Source organism: Natrix helvetica (genome assembly GCF_964273705.1).
Source record: "Natrix helvetica genome assembly, chromosome: 4".
NCBI lineage: Eukaryota > Metazoa > Chordata > Lepidosauria > Squamata > Natricidae > Natrix > Natrix helvetica.
In genome coordinates, this window is record NC_138550.1 from 121,825,009 (window position 1) to 121,851,044 (window position 26,036).

The 26,036-nt window shown below is 35.9% G+C and overlaps 1 protein-coding gene across 10 annotated transcripts in view; it reads right to left on the reverse strand.

The window, feature by feature from the left end:
* ZNF521 (zinc finger protein 521) overlaps window positions 1–26,036 on the reverse strand; it is a 309,282-nt gene that overhangs the window by 153,116 nt on the left and 130,130 nt on the right. For 7 of the 10 annotated variants that reach the window (XR_014175211.1, XM_081950985.1, XM_081950984.1 and 4 more), the window contains 3 exons: window positions 22,144–25,496; window positions 3,903–3,987; window positions 540–599 (listed from right to left, as the gene is read on the reverse strand). Coding sequence is in view for 8 of the 10 variants with exons in the window: in XM_081950985.1 (XP_081807111.1) it covers window positions 540–599; window positions 3,903–3,987; window positions 22,144–25,496 (3,498 nt within the window). In the remaining 2 variants the exon portion in view is untranslated. The remainder of the gene's footprint in view (window positions 1–539; window positions 600–3,902; window positions 3,988–22,143; window positions 25,497–26,036) is intronic. The other 3 variants (XR_014175210.1, XM_081950990.1, XM_081950988.1) reach the window with 1 other exon arrangement.

Consider the following 26,036-nt stretch of genomic DNA (forward strand, 5'->3'; position numbering starts at 1 on the left):
TATTTATTATTATTTTTACCCTTAAATAAAAGATTATGTAGAATAGAAATCTATTCATTCTAAGAGTATCATATTTGTTGAAAGAACAAATCTGGAGACAGAAATACACTTAAGATTTTTTAGAATTTGTTTTATCCCATTACCTAGTCCATACTTTTTACATAATTTTTATTACTACAATTTCATGACTAGACCTGTACTATTAGGATTGTTACAACCTCTTTCCCTTTTTTGTCACTTTGATCAGCCCTCAGTGGTGAATATGAACTTTCTGTTTCATACATACAGTGACATACATTTTTGCTTATGTTTCATGACAAGATTCTTCTATGGCTGTTTGGAATATATTAATATCTTCTAAGATTATAATACCAGTATCTATAATTTGGGAGATATCATTTTAATTGGACTTATTGGTGATGGTTTTTAATACTCAAATATTATTAGACTGAAAAAGTATCATAAAATAGTTGTTCATCACCATCACTCAGTATTATCTGACAATTGCACAATCTAAGCACTTACGGAACTACACTTACCTGTTAGACCTCCCAATTTACATGGGAAGATTTCTTTTGCAAGATTAGAATCCTCCATAACTATAGTGAGATGAAAAGATGTAAACAGGGAAACATTGGACTAAATAGATGTTAACATTTAATGAACTTCACACTGTATTTCTTTAAATTAAACATTTTTGCCTAGGCTAAAAGCCGAGTTTTACCTCTAACATAATACAACAGAGATAATTTGAGACCATAAACAATATGTTTAGGGAATGTTTAGTATCTAATGCATTTGTTGATACTGGTCACTCCATCATTGTTCCTAAATCCCATCACCTGGCTAACAATGTGCAAGTTCTTTTGAGACTTTGAACAGAACTGTATAATAACTTGGATCTGTTGAACAAATATGAATGGAATACTTGAAAATCTAAGTCATGGTAAATTCTATCTGGAACTGTACTGCTATTATTGTTCTTATTCTAAAGTAACTACATGTGAGTAGTATTAAAAAATATGCCTATTTTATATCATAATATATTTAGGCCATAGCATGTTACACATATTACATGCATTAAATAGGTTTTATCTTCAAAACTAGTTACCTCATTACAATTCACACTAACATGGTAGTAGTATAGCATAATTGGGCACTATTATTTAAAAAAAACCTCTAGGTTCTTCCCACAGGTAGCATAATAAAACTAGATTGTATGAAATTTCTTATCTGTAAATAGATAGCAACTTAAATCAAGATAAGGCAGCACATCAACATTGTCACATTTCTCTAGCAAAATTAAGAAGCCAGATATACAGTAATTCCTAATGTGATCTGCTTGATACTGGTTGATCATAATGTGTGATCTCAACTATTATGCTATGAAGCATCATCTTACGGCTTCAGTCAATACAGTGTTGCTTTGAGGAGGGAGGATGTCTGCCCCAAGTACCTGCAAAGACAACTAGGAGGCTAATTTTGAGGCAGCTAGAAATGAGTGTTGAAGAAAGTCATTGGTGTCAATGTGTTGGGCAACTGTTTGGCAGCAGCACAGCAATAATAAAGAAGGAAAAAATGTGCCTTCAAGTTTCTTTTGATGCCTAGTGATTGTCCCCTGCAGTTCTCTTGGCAAGATTTTGGAAGTGGTTTGCTTTTGTGTTCTTCCTAGGCCTGAGAGAGATTGACTGGCCCAAGGACACCAGCTGGCTTCATATTTAATGTGGGACAAGAACTTATAATCTCCCAGTTTTTAGCTTGGCTCTCAGCAGTGTGTGTGTATGTGTGTGTGTGTGTGTGTTAAAAAATTATCTGTTTACTTCAGGTGTCAAATATCCTAGGTACATTACTGATTCAATATATGATCCCAACTACTCAGGCTAGGTTTGCAGACTTGGCTAAAACATAGAATGTCTCTCCAGTCACTTAATGTATTTTATTGACCAAATCTTGCCAAATTTATTTCAACAAATAATTTAATACACAATATGGCTGAAATGATGCATTTGGATTTAATGGGATTAAACATATATAATTTGACACTAAAGATGCATCTTTTTTTTCTTTCAGAAGTTAGCTTCTAATATGTTTTTCACTTTCAAACCCAAGGAAATTACTCTTAACATTGTAAAGTAAGAATTAAAACATTAAAAGGAAGGCCAAAAGAAAAAGGTACGCCAAAGTAAATTCTATAGATAGCAGATATGAGATGGTTAAGTGTGCTGTATTCAGTGATGTTCACCGGGGATATATAAAAAAATCAAAATAGTGGGTGAGAAAATGTAATTGAAGCTCCATCGTTTTTTACAATCAGGTGATGCACACTAAAAAAGAGGAAGTCTTCCTCTTTTTGTGTATTGATTCCTATCACTGACATGTTAAAAGTTTCCTGATGGACATCTGTGTCTCAGTCTTCCTTTTGAATGATTCTAGTTCTCTAAAAGATCTTAGAATTTATTTGTACTCATTTAGTCTAAATTCAGTCATATGTCTATATACATTGCATCTACGTACTAGGTTTCTTTGTACTGACAATTTACTTTGAACTGACTACTTGGAAAGTTCAGAGTATTGTAGATTAAAAACTAATGTCATGTATCAGCTGGATTCAAAGGCTAGGTATAAACAACCAATATCAGTACCTTGACCAGTTACAAAACTTAATGAATGGGTTTTAATAAAGCACTTTCATCATCAGCTATCTTATAAGTTTGTTATCTCACAGGTTTATTATGTTGATGTCTGAACAAAAGAAACTGATCAACATGTGAAAAGCTAATTAATAATTTAAAAAGGCTTCTAGATGGCTGCCAGCCTATTTACATTATTTTCTTACTTTTTCTTTTTTGGTAGGCGTTAACACAAATTCTGCTGCTACAGCTATACAGTAATATAGAGCTACAGCTCAATAAAGGACAATATTTGTAACTCAAGTTTGACTGCTTGCTTGTTTTCTTGAAGATGTTTCATTACCCAAACGAGATAATATAATCAGTGCTAACCTAGTTTGGATTAAAAAAAAACATCTGCAAGAAAACATCCAAGTTCAGAGAGCACCTATAGCACTTATAGAGCTACAGAAACAAAATACTTTATCATCTACTACAGAAGCATAAGAATCTTTGTATTATACATACTGAGTCACAACTTATTCCACATCCTCATTAATGTTAAGGTTAGCATTTATGTATTATCATGACAATAGCATGCCAGGATTTTAATCTGGTGTAATTTTGGTTGTAGGTGATATATTCTAAGTACATTTTCAGTTTCATACTGTGTGGAAATACTAAAGAAAATGACTGTTAAAAATGTTGATTGCATATTTTGAGAATTATTTGTAGCAGATCTTGGCTATTTTCTTAATTAAGTATATTATTTCATCTTCTTGAATACTGTTCTAGAGGGTTTTTGCTGTTCAAGTACTACATAGACTCTTATTTTATGACCAATTGAATTATTTACATTTGTTAGTCACCAAATTTGCCAATTTTGTTGTTGGTACCAAGGTACTTGAGCAGCACTCAGTTGTGTCATTATCATAATAATTTCTGAAATTAAAACCTGCCTAAAACTCTGTGGAAAGCTAACAACTAGTTCATTAACCATTCCTGTTAGTTTTCAATAATGCAAAAATGATTAGAAGTTTAATTTGTTAATCACCTGTGTTTTGACTGGCAGTAGTATATGATTCTCTGCAGAAGTCTAAACTAGCCCTTGCAGAAAATAAAACATGCTAATGCTTTATCAGGCCTAATAATATTTTTTTTAAAAAAATTATCACACCTGGGTAAATCATTGACGGTTATACAATTAATTTCTCCTTAACTCAATTTAATTTTAGAGGCAATGATGAATACATCTAGGAGAATATCATCAATAAGATTTAGTACTTCACTCACCAATCATGTGGTTTGCAACATGAACCTGGATATCCCACTCATTGTAGAAAACCATCTGGCACTTGATGCACTGATAGGTCTTTTTCTAGAGAAAACAAGGGTGAAGGTCTTAATGAAGGAACTTGTACATTCCCACTCTCAACATTTAAGTGAAAAATACCAAGATGATATGAAGTCATTTTAATATATTAATGCAGAATCATTTATTAGTCATGTTATCATCCAGGTGATAAAAAGAAAATTTTAGATTTCCTCAACTATTCAAAAGTTCACAAAAACAGAGATGTAATATGCTCATCACCATTTGACACCTCCTCAAAATGACCAGCTTGCCAAGCAATTACAATTATACAACAGCAAGCTACTGCACAGCAAACTGAATATTCTCAATATCATTTTTCATCTATCTTAATACAAACTGTATTATGGCTTAGGTTCTACTTCTAATATAAGAACAGATTTCCTTAACTGCTATGGGGATTAGATCTCTATAAAACATAAGTATTAATAGCTTTTATTATAGTTTTAGGCAGTTATAGTGTCTGAGGCACCTGCCCTGTGGAACCTCATTTTCTGCCCACCCTTCCCTAGTCAGCTGGCCTTGACCTTGTTGGCCTTTGCTATCTGGCCTGGGGATCCCTTGTAGGTGTAGAGCCCTTAAAATGGTTGTACTGTTTGTATGTCACTGGGATTGCACAATATGATTTTAGGTTTTGAACTATTTGTACGGTTGTATTGTATTCTGTATTTTTTGCTGTTAGGTTTTAATTGTAAGCCTTTCAGAGTCACTCATCAAATTTGCAGATGACACCAAGCTGGCAGGAATATCCAACACTCCAGAAGATAGGCTTAAGATACAGAAGGATCTTGACAAACTTGAACATTGGGCACTATCTAATAAAATGAAATTCAATGGTGAAAAGTGTAAGGTTCTACATTTAGGCAACAAAAATGGAATGCACAGGTACAGTATAGGTGGTACCTTGCTCAGTAGTAGTAACTGTGAACGGGATCTTGGCGTCCTAGTGGACAACCATTTAAATATGAGCCAGCAGTGTGCAGCAGCTGCCAAAAAAGCCAACATAGTCCTAGGCTGCATCAACAGAGGGATAGAATCAAGATCACGTGAAGTGTTAATACCACTTTATAATGCCTTGGTAAGGCCACACTTGGAATACTGCATTCAGTTCTGGTCGCCACGATGTAAAAAAGATGTGGAGACTCTAGAAAGAGTGCAGAGAAGAGCAACAAAGATGATAAGGGGACTGGAGACTAAAACATATGAAGAATGGTTGCAGGAACTGGGTATGTCTAGCTTAAGAGAAAGAAGGACTAGGGGAGACATGATAGCATCGTTCCAATATCTCAGGGGTTGCCACAAAGAAGAGAGAGTCAAACTATTCTCCAAGGCACCTGAGGGTAGAACAAGAAGCAATGGGTGGAAACTAATCAAGGAGAGAAGCAACTTAGAACTGAGGAGAAATTTCCTGACAGTTAGAACAATTAATCAGTGGAACAGCTTGCCTCCATAAGTTGTGAATGCCCCAACACTGGAAGTCTTTAAGAAGATGTTGGATAGTTATTTGTCTGAAACGGTATAGGGTTTCCTGCCTAGGCAGGGGGTTGGACTAGAAGACCTCCAAGGTCCCTTCCAACTCTACTATTGTATTGTATTGTATTGTATTGTATTGTATGAAGTAGCCAAATGAGTGAGTGAGTGAGTGATGGATGGATGGATGGATGGATGGATAGATAGATGGATAATTAGATCTTATGCAGAAAGATCAACAAACTATGCCATTTAGCAATAAACCTGCTTATAACATTCTATAATTTTTGCAAACTTAGAGGAATATTATTTTAATACAATGCATTGTATTGTTCCACAATACAGAAAATATTTAAGGTCTTCTTCTAACAGAATATAAAATAATTATATTGTGCGAACATATCCAGGACTCGTTTATTTTTTCCCTTAGGGTTTTTATTGTTGTCATTATTGCTATCCTAACATATTTCTAACTAAGCAACAGCTCATATTTGATTGATAGCAACTTAAGTAAAAATCTAAAAGTAGCAAAATAGTAGGCAGCATTTGATCTAAGATAACATAAAAATGTTCAATATCATACATTATGGATTTATAGTGCTTTCCAATGAACTTTATGTAGACAGATATACTGTTGAGTTACTTTCTGAGAACAAAACTAAGGTCATTTTAATAAGGCTGATTATTTAATGTGTTCTGCTATTTTACTTAAGTTGGGTTTTATATGCACTGGGATCAAAATACCTCATTCTTAAATACATTTCATTTAATTAAAATCAGAATTGATATAACTGATTCTTTAAAGAATTTTTGATCTTCATTAGCATAAAATCCTTGGCATATCAAAATAATTCTGTGTTCCTTCTTTTCTTCCTTTTAAAAATATAATTTCTATGACAATTTAACATTTCCTAACAGATTCCATAAATTTTTAAGAGTTCCTAGTACATTTAAAGATTCACTTTCATTTACCAAATATTATTGATTTCTTATTCCAAATACTTGCAAGTATGTGAAAATTACATTATGCAGAAAGAGTATGTTGTTATTATTATAGAAAAATAACCCCCAAAATACATCAAACTAGCATATACTTGCTTAATGCTGTTTGTTTCAGCAGCATATTTTATCATTTAAAAACATAGGTTGATTTACATGAGATTAGTTAAATGTACTGGTGACTTAAAAGTTGATATTTAAGAACCTTTTGGAATGTAAGCAATACTAGTGTTTGAAAATAACTTTTCATTTCTATGATTTTTTTTAAAATCCTCATTTGTTAGATAAATCTGAAGAATCTAATGTGATCACATCACATACTTCTCCTTTTTAGTCAAATATGTTTTTACCTTTATCATTAAGCTTTGAATAAAGAATAAAAAATATTTGAACATTGTGTCATTGTATTCATATGTCATCATTTTTCTTGTCAGTTGCTGACATGCTCTATGTTTTATTGTTCTAATGAGGAGAAAAAGGCCAGGCATTCAGTTAACTTTTTTTTTTTTTTTGCTTTGGTAAAGTCGCATATCAGGAATAATACTAAGGCAAAGCTAATAAACCATATATATGCTGGTTTAGTGCTGATCATCTGGGAGCAAGAAATATTTTCTAACTAGTTCTAAGGGGAAATGTTTTAAAAAGGGAGACTCTTACACTGTGTATATTGGTCTGAATGTCAGCATCAAAAGCATTTGGATGCTACCATAGAGATCTTGGAAAGTTGGTGCTTAAAGTCTCTTTCAGATACAACTTTAATAGAATACTCCTGCATTTTGCTACCCAAAATCAATATTTAGGTCCATCTTATTATATTTAAAGAGTAAATAACAGGGCCATTTGGTGGCAAAATTAAACTGAAAATTAGATTTGTAATGCATTCATTGTTATTTATTAAAAAGCACCAATTCATTTAAAGTTAGTTATAACAAACTGCCTGTGAAATTAGTGGCATTTAAAGTAGTTATAACTAACTTGTTCTAGTAGTTTGAACGAAACTATTTATTTATCTAATAAAGATTTTTCCCCCTGCTGTTCTAGGGCTTTAGAGCTGCTTATAAAAATTTAACATCATAATATCTTATTAAACAATACATTCAAGAAACGTACAGCAGAAGCAAGATTCACAGGTAAAACACAGTTTTTATTTAAAGCATCAAGTATTTGGCAAAGCTAAAAATCTGTCAGAAAATAACTGCCTTTATCAATCAGAAAATAGAAAATCTGTTCTTCAAGGGATCACCGTTCCATAGCACTGGTGGAGCTTTTAGTCATCATAATGTAGCATGTTACCAATCTATTAAAAAGGAGACTTTCTTTGGGATTTTAGAAAGATCAGAGTGAGAAAGTCAGTGTCCTGAAAAACTGTGCAGCAGGAAAGCATTTTCTCTTCAATCTGAGCTGATCTTGATTTAACATGTGGATTTTAAAATCTTAATCTGTGCAGTTTTAATGTTTTAATATTTTAGTTATATTTCTATTTGTTTTATAAAGCTCAGTGGCTAAGACACTGACCTTACCGATCAGAAAGGTCGGCCGTTCAGCGGTTCTAGCGCAGCATAACAGAGTGAGCTCCCATTACTTGTCCCAGCTTCTGCCAGCCTAGCAATTCGAAAGCATGTAAAAATGCAAGTAGAAAAATAGGGACCACCTTTGGTGGGAAGATAACAGCATCCCATGTGCCTTCAGCATTCATGTAGTGCCTTCATGCTGGCCACATGACAAGAGACGTCTTCGGAGAGCGCTGGCTCTTCGGCTTTGAAACAGAGATGGGCACCACCCCCTAGTCGGAAACGACTAGCGTGCACCTGTGAGGAGAACCTTTATCTTTATGCTGCCCAGTTACCTTACAGGGGAGATACCATAGGTGGCATAAAAATTTAATAAATAAGGAGTTCTTAATTTTCACCATAGATGCTCTATGTATGTACAATAACAGTGGAAGAGCATGTTTGCCCCTATCAAGTTACAGTACTTGATTTAATATGTACCTTAACATATGTTTGGTGGATTCATTTGGGATTTTCCTGTCTTCTTGTTCAAGCAACAATGAGGGTTCATGCTGCCTCATCAACCTTAATCCTCTGGAAAATTAGGGAACTCTTTTGCTTCCACCAGCGGGAGAAATGTTGAATTGTGTCAATCACCCAATTAGATCGTTGACATATTTCTTTATTCCAGAGTCACACAATCCATATATGATGGTAAGATATCTCAAATGGGAAGGATTTTTATTGTTTAGAAATTTAAAGGAGTCTTGTTGTATCAAGAAGCCTTTGGAGGAAAAAAACTTATTGGGGAAAGGAATTTAATGCTTAGAAACTCAAAATAAACAAAACCACAGGAAGATTCTTCAGCGAAAAAGTTGTTGCGCCAAAATACAAAGTGAAGCAACTCTTCAGTCTAGTGAAAGTGATATTAACTCAGCAAACTCTATAGATACGTATGTAGGCAGAATGAGCAATAAAATGCAAGCTGAAATTAAAAGTTAATTGTAGCAGGCAATTTGCATTTATCCTATGCAAGAGCAGTATGTCTGGTGAATTTAATTGTTTGAATGGCAGAGTCATGTATTGAGATGGATGGCAATATTTGATAAATAAAGGTTTGCTTTTAATATTGTTTGCTTATATCTCCTAAATATACTCTTCAGTAAAAAGACAAAAAATGTTCATGCTTACATCTAAACAGAACAAAGCTGTGCCCCTAGAGGTTTATTATTTAAGGATGTGGGAAACATAGCATTGCAATCTTTGTTTAGGTTTAAACAAATATTGCAAATAATTCCCATCTAAATCCTTCATTCAGAACTTATCTTGGAAGCATTTAATGTATTTTATATATTGACATTACATGAATGTTGTAACCATTTCTTCTTTTTTCAGAATAACTATGACAATTTCAAATAAAAATTAAAATCTAGTTCACAATATTGGCTCCTATAGTTCATGTCTCAAGCTGTTCTAACCTAGGCTTCATGATACAGTAAAAAGCACATGCTTAGTCTCCCAAACCCTTTTTTAATTTCAAAGGCTATGAATTATGTTCATTCAGAGCCCATAAGTCCCAAATAGTTGTAAAGAGTCCTACAATAGGCTGCCAAAGTCCTTCGGGATAAGGCTGATAAGCACCCACCTTTATCTTCCTTGAATGCTGCCAAAGACTTAATTGGCAATTAACTTGGCAAGGCCACATGGAGCAAAGAGTCCAAATGGAGTTTCAGAAGGAAAACTGACCAGCATGAACCAAGTTGCTTCCTGCAAAGACTCATGTGTCTTTGCTCCTCCTTTATGTCCTATGGGAGGGACCAATCACTTCCAGGCCTCACTCCCGAGTCATCCCTTCTGTCTTAACTGTTCTTGCCTTCTGGCAGTTCTGTGCATGCACGCACTGGGAACAGGGGGAGCCCGTTCCTCTGATTCGCTGCTGTCTGACTCTGGAGGCTCCGGAGGCAGCACATAACTCCCGGATGGCCCTGGTTCCCTCTCTGCCTCCAACACAGAGCCCACATCCGAGCCTTCCCCAGACTCCAGGACTGGTCCATGTTCCTCCCCAACCTCCTCGCTCTTCGACTCTGCTGCCAGCTCTGCAGGCCGCCGGTGGACCACAACACAAGCCTAAAAAAGTCTTCTAATATTCTACCAATTTTCCCCATATTTACTTCTTCTCTAAGAAAGATTTCTTGGTTCTTTGCATCTTCTGGGTCAATACACTGTATGTTTATCCTATTTAATAGAATGCAGGCAAAAGTATAATGATATAAAACACAGTTTCTAGTTTAGAGATGTTAGTATGTATAGATGAGTTTAACACTGGGCTTGCTTTGTGTTTTGTAATATATCTAGAAAATTGTTCTTACTCTTGCAGAGAATGCTGCTGAGGCATAGGCATGTTGGCTATGACTAAGGCTGAAGGCCTAGTCCTTATCTTTGATCAAAGTATGATGATTAGCATCAATAGTTACAGGATCATCTGATAATCAAAATAGCATGAGGAAGAATATAAACTGAAATAATAGTTTGAGTTTACAATCAATTTAACAGATTACACTAAATATTAAACCAATGTAGGATAAAATGAGTATGAAACGTTGTGAAAATTAATGTATCAAAGATAAAATTGTTGTGTTAACATGGAAAATGGAATGAAGAATTGAAAGTTATAAAGCATTAAAAAATAGGGCAAGTTAATGAATTTGGTCTCTTAGTAATTTATTTACCAAAGATGGAGAAATAGATGGAGAAATATAAGTGGGTAGGCTATTTACTATTGTGATGAATTATTCTCTGTTGAAAGAAGTGAAAATGACTTGTAAGAGATTTGTACAACTCTCTATGCTAATATGCTGAATATAGTTATACGTTTGGCTACTGCAACTTCAGTTTATCTTTTTCTAATCTTTAGCAGCAAAGAACCTGACACCAATTAAAGTAATAAGCAAATAGAATGTGAAGATAATAATTTAAAAAGCTTTTTCCTCATTACCTGGGAATGGAAAAATAAGATCTACAGCCTGTTATATGCTGAAGTTGTGTACTGATGTAGAGAACCAGAAAACCATACATCAAGATCAGAGCAGTTCCGAAACCAGCACCAAGAAACTTAACAGATAACTGCCATGCAGCAAGTTATGTTTGATCCAGTAAGATAATATTTAATGAAATACTGAAGTGACAGAGAAAGTAATGCATTGCTAGACATTACATACTAAGTATGCAGATATCTGGTAGACTCCATTTAATGGACAGTCCATCTGTACTTTGGTAGCTGACTTCTCCATCAACTCAACTGAACCATGGACAAAAGAGATGGAAGTTGGTGTGAATGAGTGAATGTTTGATTTTTAAAAAAATATGTGAAGTCACGTATGTTTTATTGTTGAAAATTCAAACTGAGATATGACTGCTCACTTTCTAAACTTAGGCTGCTGCCTCTTTGAGACAGGCAGTAGCCCCTCTACATTGGTATGGCTGAAGCCATTAACAGAACTGAATATAAAAGTAAGGGCCATCTCTATGTAACATTTATTATGTCAAAAGAAACATAAAAGATGAATGAACTGGGAATAGGATACTTATGCAGTGTGCGTGTAAAAATAAGATGTTGTTGGATCAAGAATGAAGGGACAATTCATATTCTTTCTTTACTTCCATAACATACTACTGTTACAATACAGTAATCCAGATTTCATAGGCTTAACAATGAAACTGTCACTTTTTCTCCTTAATTTCTATGCATGTAGAACTAGTTTATGTAGTGGTTAAAATAAAATAAAATACAAAATGAATATAATATAATAAATAAAATAAAAGTCTTGAAACTAGAATCTGTTGCTTCAGAATTGAAGAGGTGTTTGAGCCAAGAGCTTTCTATTTATGAAAAAGTATATTTCATTTTCTGAAATATATGTACATGCTATGCACTATGCTATTCTGAAAACAATCTGTGGCTTTAAAACTCAAATCCACACATGAAAGTCCCTATGTGTGTGAAAACAGAATGCACAAGGTTACCCTAAATTGATAGCATGGGAAGTATTGTGTGGAAGGCAGGAGAGACTATTTAGGTGAAAAGTAGAAGAGACTGGGTCAATGATGAAGAGTCAGTGAACAAATGTGGACTGATTGCAAAAGGGTACTATTAACAGGAAGGAAAATTTTTGATGTGTTTTGAGTATGAACAAGATTCAATTATATAAATATAATTCCTAGAGTGAGTGTGCTGAGAATAATGGAAAAACCAAAATTTACAGTTGGATGGAGTAGGCGAGGTCTTAAACAAAGAGATAAATGAGAAAATTAAACCATAAAGGACAGCATATGAAGAAGGATGTGGCCATGGTGGGGGAAAATAGTATGGAGAGACTTGATGAATGATATTAAAATAGTTCTAATTCTTTCTTCTTATCATTTCATACCTTTATTTCTTTGGCTTCTGTTTTTGCACTCTGTATAATGTTGCTTAAACTGAAAGGAAATAGTATGATAGGTATATGTGTATGGAAAGAAATATTGAATCCCCAAGTATTTTTGCCTATATTTATTCAGATAGGACCGTGATGGTGAACCTATGGCACATGTACCAAAAGTAGCACGCAGAGCCATCTCTTTGGGCACACAAGCTATCACCCATTGCTCTTCTGGATTCCAGTGCGCCGGCCCACTGGTCTTCATGTGCACGAAAGCGCCAGAAACTGGAAGATCAGCCACCCGATATGCATGTGCATGCTGGGAAGATGATCTCCTGGTTTCCGAATTGGTCTTTGTGTGCACCGGAAACTGGAAGACCTGGTGGCCGGTGCACATGCATGCACCGGAAACTGTAAGACCATATCTCTGGGGGAGCACATGTGCATCGGTCAGCTTGCTTGTGTGCATGCGCACCAGAAACTGGAAGACCAGGTGTGCATGCGCATGCCAGAAAGCAGATTATGTTCCAAGCATGTGCTTGCGTGCTGGGCAGCTGTTCTTCCAGTTTCCAGCACACAGTGCCAAAAAGATTAGCCAACACTGAGGTAGAAGGTAATGTCATATAGGTGGTATCTCTGTTTTAGCATCATTTAATGTCTCACAAGAAAATTGCTGGTTCTGAGAGATACTCATAAACAGACATTTGTAGAAATGAGTCACTTTTTAATTATTGTTTCAGCTATCACTGTCTTGTATCACTCCATTTAGTCATCTGATCATTACCAATACATTAACAAGGAGAGCTATTAGCCAATGATGAAAGAACTAATTCCCCAGTTCAGGAAAACTGCATAAAATGCCTGTGCTTTTCATGATTTTTCAGTAAAAATAAGCAAAGTTATTTGTTCCTGCCATCACTTTGAAGTGAAGATAATTGGGGGTCTGATTGCCTGGAGTCATTCTATGACCAAACCAGGAAGTGCTCACTCTCAATCTTTGCCTTCATGTAGCCAAATATTCAGCTGAATCCTGGCCATGGTCCTCCCACTGCCATCCCAAAGGTTTAGATTCCTTTATTCTGAGTGACATTTAAAGCAGTTTAAGAACTCCAACACAATAATATAATGTAGTATATTAACTCTAATTTAAAAAATGGGAAGATGCATAATTAAAAACTATTTGCAATTAAATGTTTGCATAAACCGTCTAATGCTGACTGCTTTAAGTTTGATGCTTTCCAGGTAGATTGGAACATGTTGTCAGAATTCCAAATAGCATCCTCAGTAAAATCAGAATCTGAGGGAAGAGGTTCCTCAAAACTCCAATTTATTATAAGAGCCATGATGGCTTCCAAGCCGGACATGTGTCTAAACAAATAGGAACCACTGCTCCATACTAATGGTTTATGTGGGTTAGGTGTTCTCCCATACAGAGCATTGCAAAGGAGAAAAAAACTGATTTTACCAGCACTGATGATGTTACTACTTTGGATAATGAAATGACTTCAAGAAAACAACGAAGCTCAGAGAGCACCAAAGACTCTTATGGAGAAAGCTCCAACTTTGCTATTTTTCAATTGTTAGAGGCTAATGAGCAAATTGGGATCTTTTTCATTAAGACCCAAACAATCCTTCCTTGGTTTGCATTGCATACTGGTAGTTCTTGACTTGCAACCACAATTAGGACCCTGATTTCAGTTGCTAAACAAGAAAGATATTAAGTGAATCACGCTCAGTGTAACAACCTTTTTTGCCATGATTATTAAGCAAATCACTGCAGTTATTCATTGAATCAGGTGGTTGTTAAGAGAATTGTCTTCTCCCATTGACTTTGCTTCATGAAAGTCATAAATACATACCAGTTGCCAAGTGCCTGAATTTGATCCTGTTGCCACGGATATACTGCAATGGTTTTCAATGATCATAAGTCACTCTTCTTTTCAGTGCCACTGTAATTTTGAACAGCTGCTAAACCAATGGTTGTAAGTTGAGGACTAATTCTACTACCTACACGAAATCCAGTTCGTATTTTATCCTTCCCCCCCCCCCCAAAAAAAAAAGATTTTGGTAAAGATAAACTAATTCTTTATTTCTAAAACTTTACTTATATCTCCAGTAAAATAAATTGTTCACCTGGAAGAAAAAAATTAATTTGATTTTGATTGAGGTAAGTTTTCTCTCTCTGCATTTAGCAAACTCACTTGTCCATAGTTTATATAACCACAAAATCTCTTGAATAATCAAAATCCGAAACATTATATATTATTATAGTCTGTGCATGCAAGACAGAAATGAACATAGCAGAACAGTAGCGCAGTGTTAAGCTTTCATTGGTAGCCACACCTCTGTGATACTGCTGCATCCATTAGAAATTCTGAATAACTGATAGATATACCGACTATAGAGTAGTGCCAACATATTCTTCTTGTTAAATGTCTTGCTGTTGGCTCTAGTGTCAGCCAAGCGTTGTTGCATAAGAGTACATATGATATAATCTATCCCTCATTCCTTGCTCAGGTTTGAAGTCAAGTGAACAATGAGTAGAATATTACTTGATAATGGGACTGACTGACATCCCCCTACTTGAAAGCAAACAGATAATTTGGGGGTTAGACATATCTGTCTTGACCAAATAGCACTAAAAAAATATTCTGAAGAAATAGGTATTCCATATCAACCTATTTCCAACTGGAATTTTGGAATCCTTTGAATTTGAAATGTTGATTATCTACAGTAACACTGTAGCTTTTATTTGTATAAAATAAGCATTCACCATTTTTCATTCATCACTGCAATATCTTATACAATATGTGGATCATAATCAACCAATGTAAGACTCAGTAAATAGTCTTCAAGAATGTAGTCCCTCCTTCCCTTTCCCCCTTCCATTCATACATTTATTTATCCACCCGTCTATCATGCCATTGTTGCTCTAAAAGTCCAAGACGATATACTTATTATTTTATCCTCAGAACAATAACCCTATGAGACTGATAAGTTGACTGAAATGTATTGGTTCAAATCATGTAGTAAGACTCATGGGGAACTGAAAGATAGAATGTCTGTATAGATTCTTAGCCATTCAGGTCACAATGGTCCCAAAGGTGCTTTTTCAAGAGGCAACTGAACTTTCTGGTTTTTCTTTGAAGATGTTTCGCTTCTCATCCAAGAGCTGATGAAGCTTCTTGGATGAGAAGCAAAATGTCTTCAAAGAAAAACCAGGAAGTCCAGTTATATCTTGTGAAAGATAGAATCTTAGTTCTCCTCTGTTCATCTTACATTTACTTTCTATACCACACTGGCTCTTCCATTTCCTTGAGAATAGCATTAGATTAGCACCTAAATCTTAGACCAATATACATAATATATATTCCTGTACTACATATATATTAGATATAGTATTACATCAGTAAATTACCTTGTGATGGCTGATGGTCATGCTAGTTGGCTGGGGACTATGGGCACTAAATTCAGAATACATAGCAAGTACCATGTTAGCTTTCTCTACTCTTAGGAATTGACTCTATTTAATTGCAAAGCTCAACCCACTTGAAAGTTCTTATTATATATTTGTATTTTGCTATTCTTTTTAACAAATACTCTGAAAACATAAGGATGCTACTTGTGGCCTCAAACCCATCTTAGATTAGGAAATGACAAACTATTTTGTCTTCTCCCTTCAGACTTCAGGGCTTGTATGATCTACATTTTTCCCCCTGAAATCTAAGACTGCCATAGTAAATCAGACAGTAACACACAGTAGTCCTGGAAGAAAACAGGCTACAGCAACCGAAAATACTTTTTGGCTAAACAATCCATCACATATAACAGTGATGGCAAACCTTTTCAGCACTGAGTGCCAAAACTGGAATGTGCATGCATGCACGTGCATCTGTGCATGCCGGAAACCCAAGGACTATCTGGCCAGCATGTGCATGCCGGTTTTTTGGGGAATTTTGGCTGTTTTGGGGCCATTTTCAGAATGTTTTCCAGGCCAAAAAGAGCCTGAAAAAAAGCCTAAAAACGGTCTGAAAAACAGCCTGAAAAATGGCCTGGTTTTGGGGCGTTTTCAGGCCGTTTTCCCAAGACCAGCTGGCAGGCACAAATGTGTGCCAGAAACCAGATGAGAGGCTGGCTATGGCGTGCGTGCCCACAAAGATGGCTCTGCATGCCACTCTGGTACCTGTGCCATAGGTTCACTACTATGGACATATAGCATTGTTCTTTTTTGGTCAAAGTCAACAGGAATTAGACAGTATACAAATTGAAGAAATGAACATTAATGGTTGAAAAAAGATTACTCTAAATTTTTGTATGAAATGTTAGACCAAGCCTTTAACATATGTAATAATTTATTCATTCGCTAGATGAACTTTTTAGGGCATTGCAACATAACTGCAATTTAATTCCATCACAACATATTTTGCTCTGTAACTTTGACTTAAAATGTATTTTAAAATTTCATATTTAAAAAATACTTAAAATCAACATGCAATTGCTTATGTGAATTATTATAAACATTCCAGTTTACTACAGAAATGAAATGAATTGGTTTGTGAACATATGCAAAAGTTGCAAAATCTGAAAATGGATAAACCACAACCATTTATTTTAGACAATAACTTTAGTGTGTATCACAAACACAAATAAAGAATTAAAACAAGTATATAGGCAAACCAAAAAATTGAGAGTACACATAATATACAATAGTCTGATGCATAAGAATTAATGATATGCTATATAGGAAGATCTGGATAATTATAAACAGATTAAAAAGGAAACTTAAATTGGATTGTAACAATAAAGCTCCACTCATCTGCTCATGAAAATAACCCTCTTCCAGATATGCTAAGGGAAGGAGAATAAGGAAGATACTGGCACAGCAGCTAGTCCAAAATAGTCAACTCTTGCTAACCCCTGCAGGAAACTTTTGCTTATCTATGTACCCTCATACAAATTAAAATTATAAATCAAACTAACCAGTGCCCCAGAACATTAGGAAACCTAAAAAGGAACTTAAATTTACATATGGCACCTCATGGCTTATCTGAAATAGATATGTTAAGACTTACCTGGGCAAGAGGCAGGTGTACGAATAAAAATATATCATTAGGAAATGGATAACAATAAATAGGGAGATTAAGCCTAATTGAGCCAATCACAATATAATGAACTATAATGAATAGTATGCATAGTGTAATTAATATTAAAATATGGACAGAAGATGCTCAATCTTTGCAATCTGGAAGTCTGAGAATGGATCCCAGATAGGCAGAGTAGGGAAAGTGTAATGTGTCTCCAGTCTTTATTTTCAAAAATGACTCTCCTATTCCCCAAGGAAGACTAAAAGCAAACGAGGAATAATGAAGGTCCTGTTGCCTTGTTTTCCCAGTGAACTAATGCATGACCCAAGTTTAAGATAAGATGCAGCAAGGCATGGTTATAGATTTGTATTAAGGCACTTCTTGAATACAATTTCAACCATGGTTTACAAATTCACTCAATAAGTATTGGAAAAATTAGTCCAAAGGAATTTAAGCAAAATAGCAGGCCAAATACTTCATACAAATATTCATATGTATAAACATGGACCACAAGGGTGCTCCTATTGCCACACCTTGCTTAGAAGTCAAGAGGATGTAAGTCTTAGGTTGCCTGGAGTCTTGGCATCTACTGACTCTTTTCCTAAGAGTCAGCCATCTCTTATTGATGCATTCATGTCTTCCCTAGTTCCTCCTGCAAAATGTTCCCTAAACAATTATGGGTGACTTATGAGTCTGGTAAATCTTTTTTATGCACTCTTGACTATAACAAACACAACCACACTATTATGCTGATTTGATATTTTGTCCCTGTAATATTCATTTGCTGTTTTTACCCAGCTGTTATGTTAACAGACAACACACAATACTATAACAATGAGATTGCATTCAAGAAACCAACCACTTTCCACCCACAATCAGCAACAGCTGTGCTCAATAAAAGTAACAGTTTGCAAGTGGTCACTAGAGAATACTCCTTCAACACTTACGCCTATTGCAAATTTTGCAAAAGCTCTTAGGATTTTGAGGCAGCATATACAGCTCTTTAACATTTTATAAATCTGTATCACTTTAAAAAAGCCCTACCAGTGCATTTCTGCAATCCACTTTTGAAAATAATAACTTTTTTTTGATGATTTTTCCAGGATCTCCATGTTTTTCATTCTTGGTCTTAATTACACTGAAGATCCAAAACTAACATAATTCTGTATATGAATGAAAACCAGAACATTTCACTAGAAGCAGTGGTAAATATATGTCAAAATCTTTTTTTATATATAAGCAAGCAGGAATTTCTAGAACATGCCTGCACAATTAGGTAATGAAAAAGAGTTTCAGATGATTACAACTATTCCTTCATGCTGACAAGAAGAAAGATTGCAGGAACATTCTTAAATAACTTTAGAAATTAAATTGTGGTTTTTAAAATAGGCATAATACAATTTATTGAAGCAGAATTGCTACAAAATTTAAGTCAGAATCTGAATATCCTTTAAAATATGTAAAAAAATTAGAGAGTCCCATGTGATCTCTTTTATAACTATATTGCTTCTGATGCTTTTTCCTGATGGCAATCAATCAAATTTCTTGGGATTATGCCTTCTTAACCAAATTGGAATAAAGAAAATTGATGCCCTATTGTTATTTGTTCACTAATTTGCAGTTCCAAAAAAACATATCTGTATTAACAACTATAGTAGTTGAGTTTCCTCAACCGAAGCCATACTAAATCTAAAACTTCATCTATTCTACTTGCTTCAATTGGTTCTTTTCATCTCAGTCCCCACTAGATGTGTCAATTCTAAAAATCTAGGCAGTTGGGAATTGTGGGAGCTGTAGTCCCAACATGTTTTTTACTTAAACAGGTCGGGGAAGTTAAACTTAGATTTCTCCTTTCAAATGTTAAACAAGCCTGTGTTATGGCACGCACTCCCCCCCAAAAGTATATCTTTGATTGTTCATTTTAAAAATTATCCTTAGGCTAAAACTCCTTTAAAATTCTTATATTGCTATCAACTCTTTTCCAATGTAGGCCACGTATGCATGTTAATTTTAATCAGGATTTCCCACATATCATTCCCCCTGCCCCCGCAGATCTTCTGTGATCTTTTAAATTTATGTGTCCTATTTAAAGCATGATATACAAAGGTGGACATGAAATGATGGCTGACCCTTACTATGCTGTTTGTGTCATGTTTTAAATGTGCAATAGAACTGGATTCTCAGATTAATTAGATGGAAGATATACTAAATGAAAGTATTTTTTTCCTTAGGACAAAATATGGTATTACCATCACTGATTTCCTGCCTTAACATTTTTCCCCTTGGACTCTTAAAATATCAACTGTATTTCTAGGTTAGGTTCCAGCAAATCCAAAATGCTGATGTCCCAAAATGCACAACTTTGGGGCATATTCTGTGCCTAAAGGGAAAACATGAAACCTTACAATATATTCTCTATGGATGAGCTACTGAAGAAATACACATAAAGTTAATAAAGTGTAAATCAGCATATCATAAATTATTGCTTCTATGGTTATCAATTGTTGAGATGAAACCCGAGGGAGACACTGCTTTTCTACTGCAAAAAAATTCACGATATCCAATTTAACTTATTATGGGATAGGTACACTGGGCACACACATAGCAAGTGTTAATATATATTAGAATAAAGATGTCCTTTATTAGAATAAAGGAAATGCATGTTCCTTTTGCCCAGTTCATCACTATACAAGGAAAGTTATATTTTTTAAAGATTATCCCAATTTGAAAGCAATAGCTTTTTTTTCATGCAGTTTTTTTTAAGGTATTAGGTAAAACTTTATTATGATAAGATGTGATGTGAAACACAACATTTCCTCCACTCTAACAGATTGTCAAATTTTACAGCTTGTGTGGTTTTGTTTTAAAAACAATCTGTAGAAAGTAGCAAGTGATAGGATTTATTCCCAATGAAAAACTTCATCTACTGCCCTGCAGGTAAACTAGCTGCTAGAAGTGTATAGGTCAAGAGGTCAACTTCATTGCAGCAGCAAAATCCTTAAATGCTTCAGGACCTCATATCTTTAATTTCAAATATCCAAATCTCACAATATTGCTGTACTTCATTAGATTGTGGCATTGTTATATAAAATTGGGAAGATTTCAAGTGAGAAAGCCAAATATTGCAATTTCTCTTAAGAATTCAGTAGGTTTAATAAAGAAGAAGGATAGTGTATTCTCTACATAAATACAAATCCAGAAATAATTCAATTTTAATTGTTGAAGTATCCTTCTGGCCCCTGCACACTTGTATGTGATCAGGCAATGTGTGTCCTGCCTGTAACTATGCTCTATTTTGGACTGTGTCACTATGTTCTAAAGAGCTGGCAAGTCTACACTCTTTCTTTCCATCAAGCATTATCTATGGTTAAATTCAATTACAAATGTTTGTAATCAAGCACAGACATGGCAAAATTTTCCCACTATTCCATAGTATTTGTATACCTTAGCAAAGCATTTACATTCTTATTGGCAAGTTTTAAAAAATAGTATAATTAAAAATAGATTATTCTAAGTAAGCTCCTGTCAAATGCTTTAGAAGAGTTGAAAATAAAGCTACACGTAAGCCAAATGTAGACAATGCATGTCTATCACGGTGTTTTTTCTGGCTGTGACTGCTTCTTATTTTCCCCTACAGTTACCATCTTTAAGGCTCTCAGCTGGATAGGTATGCATGGGTAGAGGTGGGAGGGGGAGGAGATTCATGGAGCAAGACTCAAAATGACTGGGTATAGTCCACAGGCCATATGTTTCCTGCCCCTGGTAAACAAAAGGAAAGTTAAAGCAAGTTAAAGGCTAAATAATGTACATTTAAGTGTGCTTGGGAATGCCCCTTTGGCAATTCTAATTTGTGTTAGTGATTATGATAATAGAAAAAGGCCACTGCATTTATTGCAAATTAATTAATCTGGAATAAGTGTGTGATCTTATTACTACCCCATGGGATCCTCAGATTTGTAAAAAAAATGGTTACAGATTATTCTGCAAGAAATGTTAATCATCCGATGCTTAGCATAATATTCTGTCAAATCCTACCACTACACCCCAAATACACCCACACAAACACGCACACACACAAACACACAAAAAGATTGAGTTATAATTTAAAAAAAGACTAATTTACCCTTTAGCACAAGTAGGTGTTGCACTGTGGTGTTTCTTTTTAATCAAAGTAGAGCAAGACAGGGAAAAATTAATGTCAACAACATAATTTACAAAAATAGCCCTCCTGCTCTGTTGCTCACAAATATTTTCAAAAAACAGTGTTCTACATGCCAACGCTTTGGCTTAGTGTAGTTTACTTTTAACACTCTGTGCCGTAAGCATAACTCAGAGCGAGGGATTCCAACTCAAAATGAATCTCAGCTAAGATTCCAGCTCTCAGTTGTGCTGGCACAAAGATTATTCTCTTCAGTGATAAAGAAGACAATATCCTAGGGAGACTGCAATTAGTCCTACTCTGTGCCATTCAAGCCAAAACACAAGACTTATCGAAAAGCAAGTAATTGCTAGCTAGCTAATGGCTAGGGAAGATACAATACATATTCGGGCTAAGTATATCTTGGCAAATAACTTGCATACATACGCACACACAAAAAAGGAAGAAAGAGAAAAGATGGTCTTATATATTTTTACAAAAGGGGAAGGGGGAAGAGAGAGAGACAGAGAGGGAGCGAGGGAGGGAGGGGGAGGGAGAATTACCTCTTCTGATTGTGATGGACTGATTCTGGGCATTGGTGATACTTGTGGTGTTTTCAAATGTGTACTATTGCTGTCCGGCATGAGTTCTCTATGGACTGACTGGATGTGATTCTGAAGTTCACTTTCTGATTCAAATTTGACGTTGCAACTTGAACAGCGAGTCTTCAGTCCTCCCTTGCTTTTGTTCTCAACGGAACTCAGGTTCTCATTCTGGCCCATGCCTTGTCTATTGCTGCTTGAAGGTATGTTCATACCTGGGCTAGCACTTTTGCTGAGATTAACACAAATGGCGCACAGGCCGTATGGTAAGCCGTTAATGTCCAGTTTTACCAAGTCCTGTTTTGAGCGAAATTCTTTCAGACAAGAAGCACATTTGTAAAATTTCTGAAGATGCTGTATTCGTCCTGTAGTCTGCACTGGGGCACTGGTGCTTGTCTTCTGCATGTGGAACGTTCCGTGGATCTTCAGCTCCAAAGTAGAAGTCACTGTCTGCATGCAAACCACACATCGGAATCCTGTTAAGGAGTTTCGCAAGTCAGGATGCATCTGACAATGCTCCAAGAATTCTTCCTCACTCTGGAGTGGCATTTTGCAAATCCTGCAGTTTCCTGTATCAAGGCTCTTACTGTGTGTGACCTTATGTTCAGTGAGAGTCAGAAGCGATGGGAATCTCTCACCACATATCGGGCACATGTAGTGTTTCACTGGACCCAAATGTGTCTGCATATGTTCACGAAGCCCATTCTCAGAGAAAAATGTCCGTGAGCACACATTACACTTGTAGTTCCCTTTTATCAGTTCTGCCTTTTTCTTTATGATGGCACTTTCCCCAGGTCGGATATTGTGATCCCGAAGTTGGTGGTTTTGCAAGAGAGACTCCATTGTGTAGGCTGCTCCACAAATGTCACATCCATACATAGGTTCAGATGTATCAACGTCTTCTTCACTTCCATCGTGGCTGTTGTGGGATTCTTGGCTGTTGGTCAGCAATGTCTGTAGCTCTACTTCTTCCTTCTGAACTGGTTCAGATGCTCCATTGGTTCCACAATTGGGAGTTTTTGTTTCAAAAACGCAATGCTTCTCCCTCAAGTGTTTTTCCAACAATATGATAGCATGAAATGCTTTGCTGCAGAACTTGCAGTTGTATTTTTTGCTGTGTGTTGTGATGTGGCACTGGAGTTCTACTTCCGTGCCAAAAGACTCACCACAAAAAATACACTTGTGTACTTTGCCTTGATTCTCCAAATGATTGTGCTTAACGTGGAGCTGCAAGTCCGTCTCGTTGCGGAAATCCCAGTTGCAAGATGTACACCTGTACACCTTCTTCTCATTGCTATGCTTCACAGCCAGGTGAAGCTGAATGGAAACTTTTGAATCAAAGACCTCTTGGCACAATGTACAACGGAAAAACACAAAGGTGTGCATGTCAAGCAAGTGCTTTTGCAAATCATCCACTGAAGTAAACTGTTTATCACAACTTTCACAGATGTAGTATGTGGAGGTTATCATGAAATGGATGGTCACGTGCTTCAACAGGGACTCCTGGTTTGGAAACTCCTTGTTGCACTGAGGGCAAGTCAATTTGGGCAGGACAGTGTCAAGATGTGTTTTTAAATGAGTCTGAAAACCATCCAGGGAGGTGTATTTAGCACCACACTGATTGCAGATGTACTCACCAGCAGAACGTGGAGGAGCACCACCAACAGCCTGCATCATCTTTAATGATGTCTGTTCTATAGTAACTGGAGACAAAGGGCTCATGGCTCTAGATTTCTTCCCATTATGGATGTAATTTAGTGCTAATGGAATGTTCTTATGGTTTTCCTTTATATGCTTATTCAGTTTAAGAACACTATTAAATATTGGAGAATTTGTGCAGTAAGAGCAAGAATATACTTCAACGACTGGGTCTTTAGGGGTACCTAATACAGGAGAACCAAAACGAGAACTGCTAAGATCACAATGGACTTGTCTGATATGCTCTTCCAAAGAAGAATCGGTAAGAAACCCCATATAACAATGAGGACAAAAGAATGCATTACTGTCTTTAGCAGCTGGATTTCCAAATCCATGAGTACATCGAATATGTTCCTGAAGAGAGTTGAGGTCATTGAAAACTTCTGAGCAGAAGTTACACTGGTAGATCATAGCAGGCAGGGCAGAAACTATCAGTGCAGGATCTGGCGCTTCGTGTATTTGTTTCAGATGTTCATTTAGGTTGTAAAGTGAAGGTAACACTTCTAGACAATACTGACAAATATGGGCTTGTTCAGGTTTATCTAAATGCATAGTTTTTAAATGTATTTGCAGGACTGCAAGGCTTGAAAATAACTGCTTGTTGCAATAAATGCAACTATAAGCAACCTTGGGTTGTTTATTTGAAGGCCCAGTGATATCTGCCACCTGCTGGGCTGTCCGTTTCCTTCCACGTCCTTTTGTGATTGGGGGAACGGTTTCAACCATAGTTGAACTATCTACTGAGAGATTTGAATCTGGAGTAGTGCTAGAGACTGATGTGTAACCAACCGTCACTAAGGAGGGGCTGTTACTATGGTTGCATGACTCTGGCTGCTGGTGACTATCCATGTGGCTATAGAGCTCTTCAACAGTATGGAAGTTCTCTGAGCAAATACTGCACATATGTTTCTTTTCCATTCCATTATGAGCCTGCTCCATGTGATTTACTAGTGAACTTTCCTCTACAAAGAGTTCATGGCAGTAAACACACTGAAGAGCAGCTCGGTCGTCATTTGGGGAACACTCTGGGTGGCATTCTGCTATGTGTTTCTGAAGATCTTCTGGAAAATCGAAACCTTCTTCACACTGACTGCATTTCTGAGTGTCCTTCATTTTCCATTCCTCCATCCGGGAGGCAGATTGAGAACTATCTTTGTTCCTCTCATGAACTTGCATGTGTCCATGAAGTGAACTAGAGGAGAGGAATCCACGCCGGCAAATGGCACACTTATATGGCTTGTTAGAGGTATGAGTCTTCAAATGAATTTTAAGGTGATCACTTCTTGAAAATGCTGCGTCACATTCGCTACAGTGGTACTTCTTATCTCCTGTGTGAAGTTTAATATGGCGGTCTCGGCTCCGCTTATGTTTGAAGAGGCGGCTGCAATAGGTGCACTTGAAAGGGAGCTTGTCGCTGTGACTTTGCTCGTGGTGCTTTAGATAGCTGAGGCGGCTAAAAGACTTGTCACAAAACTGGCACGGGTAGGGCAATCCTGGGCCACCTTCTTCTTCACCAAAGTCACAACCATCTCCATGGCTTGGGGAAGTCTGATCTTTACTAGAGGGTGAAGAAGCTGGCCATGAGCAGGAAGGATCATCTTCAATGTCTACTCCATCTGAAAAAGGAAGAAAGAGGGGAGGGAAACAGATGTTTAAAGGCTTGTTGTTCAGCATTTAACATTAGCACATGTGCATTTAATCAGAGATTTATTGATAAAGATGTAATGTTACTTAACATGAATGTGTTTCTTTTTCACTCCCATAACCATTTGCATCTTATGCACTACTATTTTAAGTCAGATTATAAAGCTAGGAATAATTATAACGAGTTCTCTTGATTTTTTTTAATCATTTAGTTACTTAAGGTGCACCATGTATAGTCAACTTTATTAAAATGCATATTTTAAAACATTTAAAGTATCTTTTGTATCTAATAAAAATAATTTGCAAAACATGGGAATAGCTGAACACTTTATTATATAAAAAATAGATATATATTTTAAAACGATGTAAATTTAGGTGTCAAATTCTTAATCGTAGAAGGGTAATTGAATTTCCTAAGATCTTTTAAAAATATTTTTTAATTTTAAATACAAATAATACATAGTACATATAATCTAAATACAAAAAAGGGGGGAAATACAAATGTTACAATG